General features: G+C 33.6%; 2 protein-coding genes across 4 annotated transcripts in view; one reads left to right on the plus strand and one right to left on the minus strand.

Moving 5' to 3' along the window:
* The window catches only part of LOC132733334 (fibrinogen-like protein 1), a 39,878-nt gene extending 34,621 nt beyond the window's left edge, over positions 1-5,257 (plus strand). For all 3 annotated transcript variants that reach the window (XM_060719971.1, XM_060719972.1, XM_060719970.1), the window contains exon 5: positions 2,446-5,257. In XM_060719971.1, coding sequence (XP_060575954.1) covers positions 2,446-2,873 — 428 coding nt within the window. In that variant the 3' untranslated portion in view covers positions 2,874-5,257. The remainder of the gene's footprint in view (positions 1-2,445) is intronic.
* Positions 1-7,652, minus strand: LOC132733335 (uncharacterized). The gene is made up of 3 exons (XM_060719974.1): positions 7,472-7,652; positions 507-1,299; positions 1-281 (listed from the first exon to the last, which is right to left on the minus strand). Exons 2-3 carry the CDS (start codon positions 1,159-1,161, stop codon positions 178-180), a joined length of 759 nt encoding a protein of 252 aa, XP_060575957.1. The 5' UTR covers positions 1,162-1,299; positions 7,472-7,652; the 3' UTR covers positions 1-177.
* Positions 7,653-12,676: the final 5,024 nt, after the last annotated feature.

Raw genomic sequence — 12,676 nt, forward strand, 5'->3', positions numbered from 1 at the left:
TGAATATAACACTCTTTACATCCAGTTTGTGGTAATTGTTTAAGTTACAAATCAAAGGTTATGTCATATATACGATTTCAGTATTATATGTAAGTAATGTATATCAAAACTTGTATTTGATTGTTTCCTTTGTAAACTACTGTAACTGTTGTACTTTTAACTTAAAATTTATTCTCGTCACAAGGCTGTACCGGGTTTTCTGTTGTCTTGAGCCGGGTACCTGCCGGCGTTCGGGTTCGGCGTTCCATTGTAATTCACATTGTAGTTATACATCTTACCCCCTGGAAATAAAACAATCTTTTCACAACATTTTTTTATGTGACATCAGTCATAAATAATTAGCTATCAATTCTTTTTTTATATTGTTCTTGCCTTTAAAACAATTCTTATCAGGATACAAAAATGATGATGATGATGATGATATAAAGCTGAGTTCATGGCTGTGATAATGATGATAATGATGATGTTGAACTTAAAACTTTTTTTGAAAACAAAGTGTTACATACGTGGATCAACATAAGTTCCTGTAAACTGGCGGTTAGATAGACGACTGTTCCGTCGGTGACCAGTAGGGCTGTAATGTTCTCTCGTCGGCGTCATGCCGTCAGTTCTATAAGCTGGATCCCGGATATCCTGCATTGATTCAGCCCGACGACCATTTGTTAGAATTTGAGTGTCATTGACAGGGGCTGTAAAGGGCGGTTTACTTTCCCTGGGGTCACCTTCACGTTTGTACCAGTACGGCGGTGCCGTCTGTATTGAAAGAACGTCAGGCTCGTTACGTTGTAAATGATTTGGTGTAAATCGAAGTTGGTCATCCTCCTCGGAGATTAAAGAAAGTCTTTCACTAAGATCATCATCATCACCACGAGCTTTTTGTCTACTTAATGAGTTAGCCGTCCACGGGTAATTAAACTGAGTTTCCTGGGCTGGTTGAATATGTTGGTAATTTTTATGCGGGCACGCGATTTTGTCATAAAACATTGACGGTATTGTATGTGTACTAGTTCGCGGGAAACAATCGCACACAGCGTTGTTTTCGTAATCCCACTGATCCCCGCTGTACTCGTCATACATCCCGCGTCGGATCTGCATCTCTATACGGGCTGGTCTTTTTGCCGGAGCCCGCCATCCGGCATTATGCCTGTAATGGTCCGTCATTCCGGTTAGATCCTCTCCTTACAAATCACTGTTATCCGCAGAATACAAATTCTTGTTTATAATGGTCTCCAAATGGGACTTTGTGACGGTGAAACACTGATGGTTTATATATCGGCACGAACGTGTTCCTTGTTCAAACTGAAGGGGAAAAGATAAAACATTTCAACAATAATTTATTAACAGTTAAGAGCTGTATGTGTTATCTTAATGTGATTTACTCGACTTAACATGTAGTCTATGATTTTAAACACGGCATTTCAATTTCAATACTATTAGTAAATGAACAGTCGTAGCGTGTTTATCTTTACACTTAACTGTGATTGAATATCTATATGACATTTGTAAATGCAAAGTTCAACGTTTTCTTTAACTTATGTATGAATAAAGTGGCACAAATTATTGACTTTAGTCAATTTTGCAAATATGTATTGAAGAGTATTAAAGAGAAGTATACTGAATGACGTATAGGTAATGGAAAAAAAGAAGAAAAAACACTTCATTTTAAAACATATCGAGATTTTTAAAGAGATTTCAATGTCTCCCCCATGCTTTAATTGAAGATCATTTTATCATTAATCATTTAAAAGTTTTCACTAATTTTCTCATCGTACTTCAATCCATCAATTAATCAAATTAAATTTTTAGCTTTTAGAATTGTTCGGTGTTATATAATATTGAAGGGTAAAGGGGTGGGGTGCAGGGGGTATGGGAGGAGGTAGATATCAAAGGAATTCAACTTAAGATAGCGGTATCTGTTTCCGTTCCCTTTAGAGATAATTGTATCATAAGATACTTTGATATGGTAGAAATGGTAACAGAGTAAGTATTGTGTTTTGGATTAGTGCACGTAGCGTGCACAGGTGGGTGTTAGTTTATCAGGTAGGCAGGTATTTTATAGGATAATGTATCTAATGTGTAACATACATCATCTCAGAGTGGGAATCTAACGAGTTGCTATTGAAATAGTTAGTAGAAAAAAACTTTCTAAAAAAAGACGTATCAGTATAGATGGGGACGTCAAACGACGACAAGATCTTCATTTCATAAAATTGTAACAATTGTTGCGATGAAATACAGATCTAGAAATATCGTTGACTCGGTTAATAAGTAAGCTAAATGGTGTATTTGTATCCTAGTTTACTTGGCATCTAGCTTTCAAGAACAACTCAAAAAAAGATTATGATGTCTCGGTTCGAATAGAAAGACACAAATCATTCTAGATTCTAAAATTTCTTTGCAGAGTTTTTAGACAATGTGTATACGTGCCTTTTAATCTATTTTCAGGAAACTATAAAATAAGGATATCGATGACGGAATGGAGCGGGAAAAAGTATTATGCTGAATACGACCGGTTCCAGGTATCTAGCGAACTCGATAAGTATCGTCTGCACGTGAGCGGGTACGACGGGGACGCCGGGGATTCCCTGACGCCATATTGGAGATCCCATGACGGAATGCCGTTCAGTACATTCGACCGTGACAATGACAACAGGTTCTATGACAACTGCGCAGAGCATTATGGGGGCGGATGGTGGTACAATGATTGTTTCGAAAGCCATTTGAACGGAAGATATTATCAAAATGGTTCTCATAACAATTACTTTGTCCGAAATGGAATACAGTGGAACTCGATCCATTCTTATTCTTCACTTAAATCCGTTGAAATCATGATCAAGCCATCAGACAATGCAAAACGTCCAAATGAAATTTGAAAACAGATCAAAAACAGAAAGATCATCAATGTTCAAGTAATCAGTAACATCTTCCATCATACTGTTTCTTTCAAAATATTCAAGTGCAATAGATTTCAGCAAGTTAGATAATATTGCATTTAATCAAAGTTCATAAATTTAGCCCCACTGGTATAGTTGAGCTGGATTTAGAATCAATTATGTTTAACTTGTGTTGATGGCTCACATTTAGATATATTTGATGTGTTGCCAAGTTCATCTGTTTAACAGATACTTTGAGCAGGAGAAGAAAAGAAAACAAAGTTGTAAACTGGAACGGTAATTAAGAGCCTGAACTTAAAATGGTTTAGGACAAAAACCCTCAGATATTACACCGATAAGATATTTTGTTGAAAAGTTACGTTGAATTCTGCATTTCTTTATTTATTAAACTCATTCGAATACATATGTTAATAATGTATCATTTGTAACACAATCTTATCTGATGATGAATATCATTTCATTTAGCACTTTTATTGTAAAATATTGTAAAATAATAATAATTCTATAGCAACATTTTTTGACTTTATGCACGTGATTTTCGTGCAAGACAAATAGACTCTCACCCTAGAGGGAGGAAAGTGGTTTGAATGTGGTGAAAATAAAACCACAAATAGTTTCATCATACGGATGATGAGAAAGTCAGGCACGTGAAGATGTTCGAGGTTTGTGATAATGTTCTATAAATAGACGGGACTCAAATATGGAGTTAAGGTTACAGTACGGGTAATTCCCTTTCCTCCCTAACATCATTATTTGTTTCATTTACCATTCATTCTGTTACCATCTTAATTTGTGAAATATTTAAACAAATTCATTCATCATTTTTGCTACCAGTTCTTCTTGAAATCCATTTTTTCCTACTTATTGTAGATATATGTATTTATGTACAGATGTGATATCACGAGGTTTCATTTGACTCATTATTATTTTGTCTATTTCAATTATCATTTCATAATGGCTGTTTTATAATCGATGTCTGTCTTATAAAGGACACACGGGACAATATTTACCAGTGATCATTCAAATATAAAATCAATATGATATTATGATAATACTGTTAACTATTTAAAATTCTAATGAATATGATAATGTAAATTTAGACACGTGGTTTAAGAGTTTGGCAATAAATTAAATGAGATACGTATAAAATAGAGACATAAAACTATAAAGAATAAACATACAGGAGATATTGATGATTTACTCAGTAATTTTTACTTTGGAAAATTCAAGAAAAAACACATTATGGTAATCTGTAAATTAATGTAAAATTATCGTCGAATTACTATAAAATTATCAACTTTGTATCCTGCAGAATGCTCCACAAATCAAGTGCAAAGATGTTAAAACTGATTAGAAATCTTGCAGAGCAATTTTATGATAAGATGCATGGAAGTTTAATTGTTCAATTAGCGAATCTGTTTTTATCCGTTATCATACCCACCTGTATAACAACGTCTGTGGGAGACTGATTTTTTTCAGAAATGAGTAGTGAAAAGAAAAAAAACTAAACCTGCATTTACTTGGAACTATAAATTTCTCAATAACAGGGTTCATTTGTAACAGTTTTTTTTCAGCTTGAAATTTTAAGGTGTTTATAACAAGAAATATTTTAAGAGGGACTTCAGGTGTTTCACCATGTTGTAGACACGGTATTTGAATATAATTCAAACGAAACATAATTATTGACATTCTGGAAAGTTGGAAAGAGATACGCCCTAATTTTTTCTCTCTTTTTTTCATCATTGATTTGTTTTTATAGTTTTCTACTACACACAGTTAATGTAAAAAACCGGAATCATGGATTAACAGTAGAATATATATTTTATAATAATAATGTCACTCTACCTTGGTTATACAAGGACGCTTGATTAAAAAAAAAAAATAACTGGTTCTTTACTAAATGCAAAGTGAAGTTGTATAGATAAATATTTGCTTTTTGACCACTCAACATAGCCAACAGGTATGAGATGTAATTCAAATAATATCTTTTAAAAAAATACCTATTTGTAGGCTATATTTAAGGGAACACATTCACAGTTAAAGTTCTTTGATTCACATAGAGGGAGCTATATTTTGGCTTAATATGTTTCCGTCAATCGCAACTACTCGGCCCTTTCCGTCAGTCTTCGGATGATATTAGCCGGGGCAGGTCCGAAACGCCGGTCAGCGTCCGTAGACGCTTACTTTTATACAAAGTGTTCATCTTTCATGCTTCTGATCTATCATTTGAAATATTTATTGTAATGTATATATTTTATGCAATTTCTGTGTAAGGTATCGTGTAATAAAATGTATATGTGATCATTTTTTTCTAGTGCCAATTTTCAATAAAAATGATATAAATAAAGTTTTGTTATTAACAATTTTATGTTGTCTTATTATTTAGTTTATGCAGAATTTATTTCAATTTGATTCTGCAAGAAGCTATAAGCTTATTTATAAGCACTCATGACCAGTTCCTGGAATCAAACAGCACTGAGGAATAATTGTACAGTTTCTTGCTCAAGGAAACAACTACTTGACCCTGATGGGGTTTGAACCCCATAGGCCTACGGCTAGAGATGATAAGAGATCATTAGATTACAAGTCCGACGCGTTAACCACTCGACCATGCCGTCACAATAAATTCTTGTATTTTCTGAACAAAGCGTCAAATGATGGATGTATTACGCACAGTGATACACGTCGTGGACTTCTTATTTAAATTAAAACATCTACATAAAATGAATAAAATATGACATTTCAAAATCACTAATGGATTGTTACTGCCTTTTTTACAGAGAACTTAGCAACTGGCCAGTTATATACAACAAGAAACTGTCCGATGTCTCAACTGCTTGCAGTTATTGTCTGCTGCCAAAAGAATAACGTTGCTCAGACTAAAGGAAGCTTATCACATTGGTGTTGCTCTATAATGCTGTATGCAACTTTAAAACTTTATCACATCGGAATGAATTTAACTGATATCCCGCTAACTTTAAATGATAGAGGTATTTAAATTTTATGGGAGTGGTGGCCTAATGGTTAAATGTCTGTCTCTCAACCCAGGGATCATGGGTTCGAACCCTGCCTGGGTTATGACCATGTTTCTTCATATGACACCATACTGGTTGGTTCCAGGAAATGGGCTCGAAAGTGATTAATAGAAGTTGAAAGAACTTGTTTCGCAATCAAAGTTTAAATAAATAATAAATGAGCCGCGTCACGACAAAACCAACGTAATGCGTTTGCGACCAGCATGGATCCAGACCAGCCTGCGCATCCTCGCAGTCTGATCAGGATCCATGCTGTTCGCTTACAAACCCTATTACAAGTAGAGAAACTGATAGCGAGCAGCATGGATGCTGATCAGACTGCGCGGATGCGCAGGCTGGTCTGGATCCATGCTGGTCGCAAACCCATTATGTTTTTTTTGTCATGGCTCATATGTTTAAATCAACTTTAAATGAACTTATCCTTTTTGTTTGGAACAGTCCACAAATAGAATAGGGATTATAGTATCAGCAGTATAGGGCCTGGAAGGAACCATGTACGGACATGCAGGTTGACCTTGTGCGATTTTGCATGACGGCAAAGAATCGCCATTAGTCAGGAAATCATATGTATGCAGTGTACAATATAAAGAACCCAAGAAAAGATGAAAGATATAGTAGGAATACCGACGTCTTTTAAAGGGACTCCCCTGAGGTTTTTTGACATGACGGGACTGGAAATATTTTTTTGCGTTGCAACTCTTTTCACTCAAACCCTGCTTCAAATCGTGCTAAAATAGCACAATCAATACGTTTTTCAATTTATTCTGAGTGTATTTCTAAAATGTATTTTGCATATATATTTCTGTTTTAAGTGCCCAAGTTGATCTATGTAAGAAATACAATTTTTATGTTTTTAAGCTTTTGGACGCCAGTGAGTTCCTCTATACATGTACATTATATGGGAAAATATAATTAATTTTATGAATACCACTGGGAAAGTTTACTTATTACTCTGTATAAATTTGATCGTAATGTTTAAAATGTGCTATGATTTTCATTGCAAAGACTAGAACAATATTTTGATTTATCTGAAGCAGAATTATATCAAAACATGACTGAGACTTTCACACAGATGATTGCTGGGAAATATTTTGTAACACATTCATAAATACTAGTATATACGTTACAATATGATATTAATGTTAGAACAAAAGTAAAAATACGACATTGACACTTAATTTACAAGAGTATTTTCATGTACACCGCTTATAAATGTGGTTATTTTGGTGAACGCAGCAAGAAGAAAAGGGCGGAATCATCGGAAATGCAGGTTTAAGAAGCTCTTAAGACAAGATAAAAGTGCAAAATATATATCTAATAACTTAGTTAATATACTGTTGAGAGTTCGTGTGTTACTAGAGGTCAGTTCATATTATCATAACATCATTCCCGAGAGAAAAACCCTTACCCTATAACTTAAACAACACTTATACTAATAACACCTAATTGTTTAACCCGGATATTAGTACGCGAACTATTCACTTACACGGTGAAATAAGTGACATTTTTCTACCAATCTTCAATGAATGACTTAAAACATACCTCAGATATAAACTTTCCGAAATCCGCACAAAATGATATATATGTACATTTCGGCAGAATAATTCACTCTAATTCAATCAGAAAATATTTCATATTAAACGTTTCATTTAAAGTAATATATATTTGTATTTACAAATGATTTATCAACTTCACAGTTATATATGTATGAAAAGCTTTTGGTTATTGATTTCTCTTCAAGCAATTAAAAAAAACACCGCTTTTTACTTTTTTTCAATCACCGACTGGGCTATTGACTTTTTGCATAAAAGATTTGAAATCAATCTATTGAATACGAGGTATGTGTACTGATTTTTGAAAAGACGAATCAAAAACTATTCAAAGTTATTTTGAAAAGGATTGATTTGCAAGGGAAGCAACTCAGTAACGCCGATGAAGTACTCGTTAATGAACGTATCAAAAGTTATACATTTCAAGAGTCACAGTGGGTAAACGCAATCACTGTATCATTTATTGTGAGTCTATGTAATTTAATGTGTATCATTTATTGTGGGCACAAGCACCTGCTACTTCTGATCACCGTGTGATTTATTGCAGGCTTATTTAATTCAACTTGTATCATTGTTTGCGAGCACGGGAAGTAAATACGTTAAGTCACAATGTTAACCGTCTTAGGAGCTTCGGTATCTGTTATCCATTCATATTATTTTTTTTAATCGAATACACTTAAGATTTCTTTAATAATTACAAGTTGATATAAATGAAGTTTTGCCAATTTAGCCAGACATCCAATATCTTTTGACGTAAACTTATGTTGTTAAAATATTAAACAATGTTACATATGGGAAACTAAACATGTCTTATTGATACCATAGAAGGATGTTATACATTGTCGAATACAATATTGATTCTTTTGGACAAGTACGCAGTTGTTCAACCTATATTGGACCAAGTGCTAGCTTATTTCACTCAACCATTTTTGACACAACTTTATCACTTAGTACAGTAAGGATTTTATTTGTTTTTGGACTCTTGTAATTGAAACCATGCTAAATTGATAGAATTAGATCCAATACTGAATTCTATTGAGAAATCACGTTGTGCGAACACTGAAACCCTTTTGGTTATGTTTTATAAGGTGTGGAATAAATAGAGGATATTGAATGAGTGTAAGTTCAATACTGAATTTATTACACAAGTTGAATAAAATTATATTATGCTAGCCTCTGCAATACCATTTTTACGGAGTTGCAAAATCGGCACGGGTGTGTGATAAAGCTCTATACGTTCTTTGCATATCCGGGATTGCCTAAATGTAAAGTGTGCCTTAAAAATGCGGAAGAACAAGTCAACGACCGGCAAGCAAAAAGGCAACTTGTTCGAGGTTTGGATGTTTTCATCATCAGGATTCACACAGCTGGGTTTGTTTCCAAAATTGACGCTCTCCGTCATAGTTTGGGTGTGGCTATGGCTGACAAGCACACCATGACTAACTTGCCTCTACAAAGATTTAAATAACTATCTCCGTGGCCCTTGAAAATATTTATTACTTAAGAATTTAGACTTTTTAATAAGAATTGAGACTTTAGAATGTAGACTTGCTATAAAAGCATTCCATGATCGTCGTTTTGCAGGTCCAGTGCCCAAGTACAATATAAGCTGAGAAAGAAACAACTGCTAGAAAGTACGAAAGACTTTCAATTCATTTCAACTTCATGAATTCCCGATGTCATCTTCGTGAATTCACGATTTCAACTTCATAATTTCACGATTTCAACTTAACGAATTCACAATTTCATCTTCATAAATTCACGATTTCAACTTCATAAAATGACGATTTCAACTTCATAAATTCACGATTCCAACTTCATAAAATCAAGATTTTAACTTTACGAATTCACGATTTCAACATCATAAATTCACGATTTCAACTTCACGAATTCACGATTTCAACTTAATAAATTCACGATTTCAACTTCTCGAATTCACGATTTCAACTTCATAAAGTTAAAATGACACCACCGGTCTTTCGTTAAAAGAAGACCCTAGGATCAAATGAAAGAAATTATGTAGTGTTAAAACTTTTTAGGAAGGGGATGTCATATGTAATTTACAATGTGACAGGTACGTACATGAACATCAGTAAATATGACAGACAAAAAATAATATACACCGCATAAATAATTATATAACTTTTATTTCATTAAATAGTTTTATTGCCTTAAATATGAGAAAGCAGAATAAATGTTGATAGTTCTAGCATATAAGTCGTTTATATACTGTAAAAAAACACAGAGAAATATGCAATGTAAATAGTTTACTATATATGTCGTACTTTAAAACCTTAAACAATTTAATAATTCTGATAAATATACCAGTAGAAAGTATGTCAGACAAGAGCAATCTTAACATTCTTTCCTAGCTCAATTCTTATGTTATATACAAATACTGGAGATTTTAATAATCTAATTAAGAAAAGGAGGCTAATGAACAAATTGTCAATAATAAAGAAGCACTTCAAGAAAGTAGTTCTTTCATTTATTTTCTATTTGCACTTCTGGAATGACGTTCTTCTCATTACCAATGTATTCATACACTGTTGTTCTATATGTAAAATATCTATACATTATTATATATATGACTTAAAGTTCAAACATACTCATGGTTTTCTTACAACAGAGTAATAATATGAAGTAAAGTATTCCAGAATTTTTTAACAAAAAAAAGGTACATTAAAACAAACAAAAAAGCGCTGATTCGAATAAACACCATCCCAACTCCAACCCGAGAGTGACCTTGATCTTTGACCCTGTGACCTCTACATTACACCAGGGCTTTTATTGAACAAAAGCCCTGTAATACACACACAGTCAGCAGGGTAGGTATTATTATTGCTTTCACCACAGATATCTATATTTAGCTCCATGCTCTCACATAACAATGAAGATTTATAGATGTCTCTAAGAGGGTTTCATGTATAATACAAGCCCAGTGTATTCTCTAACATACAATACAAGCCCGTTTATTCTCTAACATACGATACAAGCCCGGTGTATTCTCTAACATACGATACAAGCCCGGTGTATTCTCTAACATACGATACAAGCCCGGTGTATTCTCTAACATACGATACAAGCCCGGTGTATTCTCTAACATACGATACAAGCCCAGTGTATTCTCTAACATACAATACAAGCCTGGTGTATTCTCTAACATACGATACAAGCCCGGTGTATTCTCTAACATACGATACAAGCCTGGTGTATTCTCTAACATAGGATACAAGCCCAGTGTATTCTCTAACATACGATACAAGCCCAGTGTATTCTCTAACATACGATACAAGCCTGGTGTATTCTCTAACATACAATACAAGCCCGGTGTATTCTCTAACATACAATACAAGCCCAGTGTATTCTCTAACATACGATACAAGCCCGGTGTATTCTCTAACATACAATACAAGCCCGGTGTATTCTCTAACATACGATACAAGCCCAGTGTATTCTCTAACATACAATACAAGCCCGGTGTATTCTCTAACATACGATACAAGCCCGGTGTATTCTCTAACATACGATACAAGCCTGGTGTATTCTCTAACATACGATACAAGCCCGGTGTATTCTCTAACATACAATACAAGCCTGGTGTATTCTCTAACATACGATACAAGCCCGGTGTATTCTCTAACATACAATACAAGCCCGGTGTATTCTCTAACATAGTGTCTATACAAGATAAATTCTGTAACCTATCACATACAAGCAGAACAAATGTACTCTATGAAATAACAGGATGTCATGTACAAAGGGGAAAAAATTGAGAAAATGTCACACAAAAATCTTTCAGACACTAAACTTTAAGCCATTCAAAAACAAGAAAATACTAGAAACAAACGTGAAAATGAACAATGACACTTTGTTTGTTTGTTTGTTTGCTTCATTTTACGCCTTTTTCAACAGTATTTCAGTCATATAGGCGGGTAGTTTCCTAACCATCGTTCCTGGAGAGTTACACCAGTACTAGACTACCTTCCTCCGCGCTAAACTACCAAAGCATCTCCCGGGGATCGAACCCACGCCAGAGAGGTAACTGGATTAGAAGTCATCGACTCTAACCCCTCGACCACGGAGGCGGTAACAATGACACAGAAAATGATACCTTTATATAGGAAATGAGATAAAATAAAACATGTATTAACAAAAAAAGAAGCACTTTAAGCCTATATAAACAACAGCAACATGTAATATTTGTATGTTTACATACAGACTTTAATTGAAGCTAAAAGAAAGTTTGCCCATGGTTTACAGATACAAGAATATTGAAGCAGAAACTCTCTAAACTGTCGTCTGCTACAACCAGTTAAAGCAAGGGAAGATAACTCTGATTTAAAGCTTGACAATAATTAGCTTGACAAATATCAACAAGCCTGAGCAAACATTGTTTTTTCATTATGCTGATATTAGAACATCAAAGTGTAGCATGAAAATTGCTTAAAATTCTAAATTGCTTAAAATTCTTTATCTTTTCACGAAAGTAATTAACCATATTAATTTTTTAATCACTCTTTATTCAAGACAGTGAAGGAATATGTATCACAGCATCTTTGACAATTTGCCAGTTTTGACATGCCCAATCCAAAGTAAAGGGCAATTATATTATCAGCTAATCATATTTTAACTTTTGAATATACAATTCTTTATTTTTACTTTGATTATTAGAAACTGACAGTGAATTGGCTAAACCTAACTGAAAAACTAGTTTATATTCTAAGACACTACAAACAATTTTGGAAATAGATGACTTTGAAAAATAGGAAATAAATTAAAATAATTCATGATATAATAAAATATATTATCAAAAGATTACAATGTGTTCATAGATGCATTATGGGTAAGATATTTCAGATGTAAATTAGTTTCACTTCTTTTTATTTAAACCACACAATGTACCTGATTTTAGTGACAAGATGTTTCTTATGTGTATGATTCCCTTGTCTCATATAATTCTTATATAGAATGACTTTGTACATGTTTTTATGACACTCAATATATTGTGTGTACATTTAGATGAGACGTAAATAAACAAATAAATTATGTATGCTGAATAGGGAAATAACTGAGTGTAAAATTCCTGTAATTCTATTTATAACAATCGTGAGAGATACAATTTAAACTTACTGTAGTGACTAGCTGAAGCTACATGTATTATATAATTTATATTTTTATGTTATAAGTGTAATAA

Source organism: Ruditapes philippinarum, unplaced genomic scaffold (genome assembly GCF_026571515.1).
Source record: "Ruditapes philippinarum isolate M1 unplaced genomic scaffold, ASM2657151v2 ctg3809_1_1_1_1, whole genome shotgun sequence".
Classification (NCBI taxonomy): Eukaryota; Metazoa; Mollusca; class Bivalvia; order Venerida; family Veneridae; genus Ruditapes; species Ruditapes philippinarum.

What these genes read in the sequence shown, in the direction of transcription:
- LOC132733335 (XM_060719974.1), bottom strand. Translation starts at nt 1,161, where the DNA reads ATGACGGACCATTACAGGCATAATGCCGGATGGCGGGCTCCGGCAAAA. An exon ending in AGGAACTTATGTTGATCCAC is followed by an intron (nt 282 to 506) that starts GTATGTAACACT and finishes TTTTATTTCCAG; the next exon opens with GGGGTAAGATGTATAACTAC.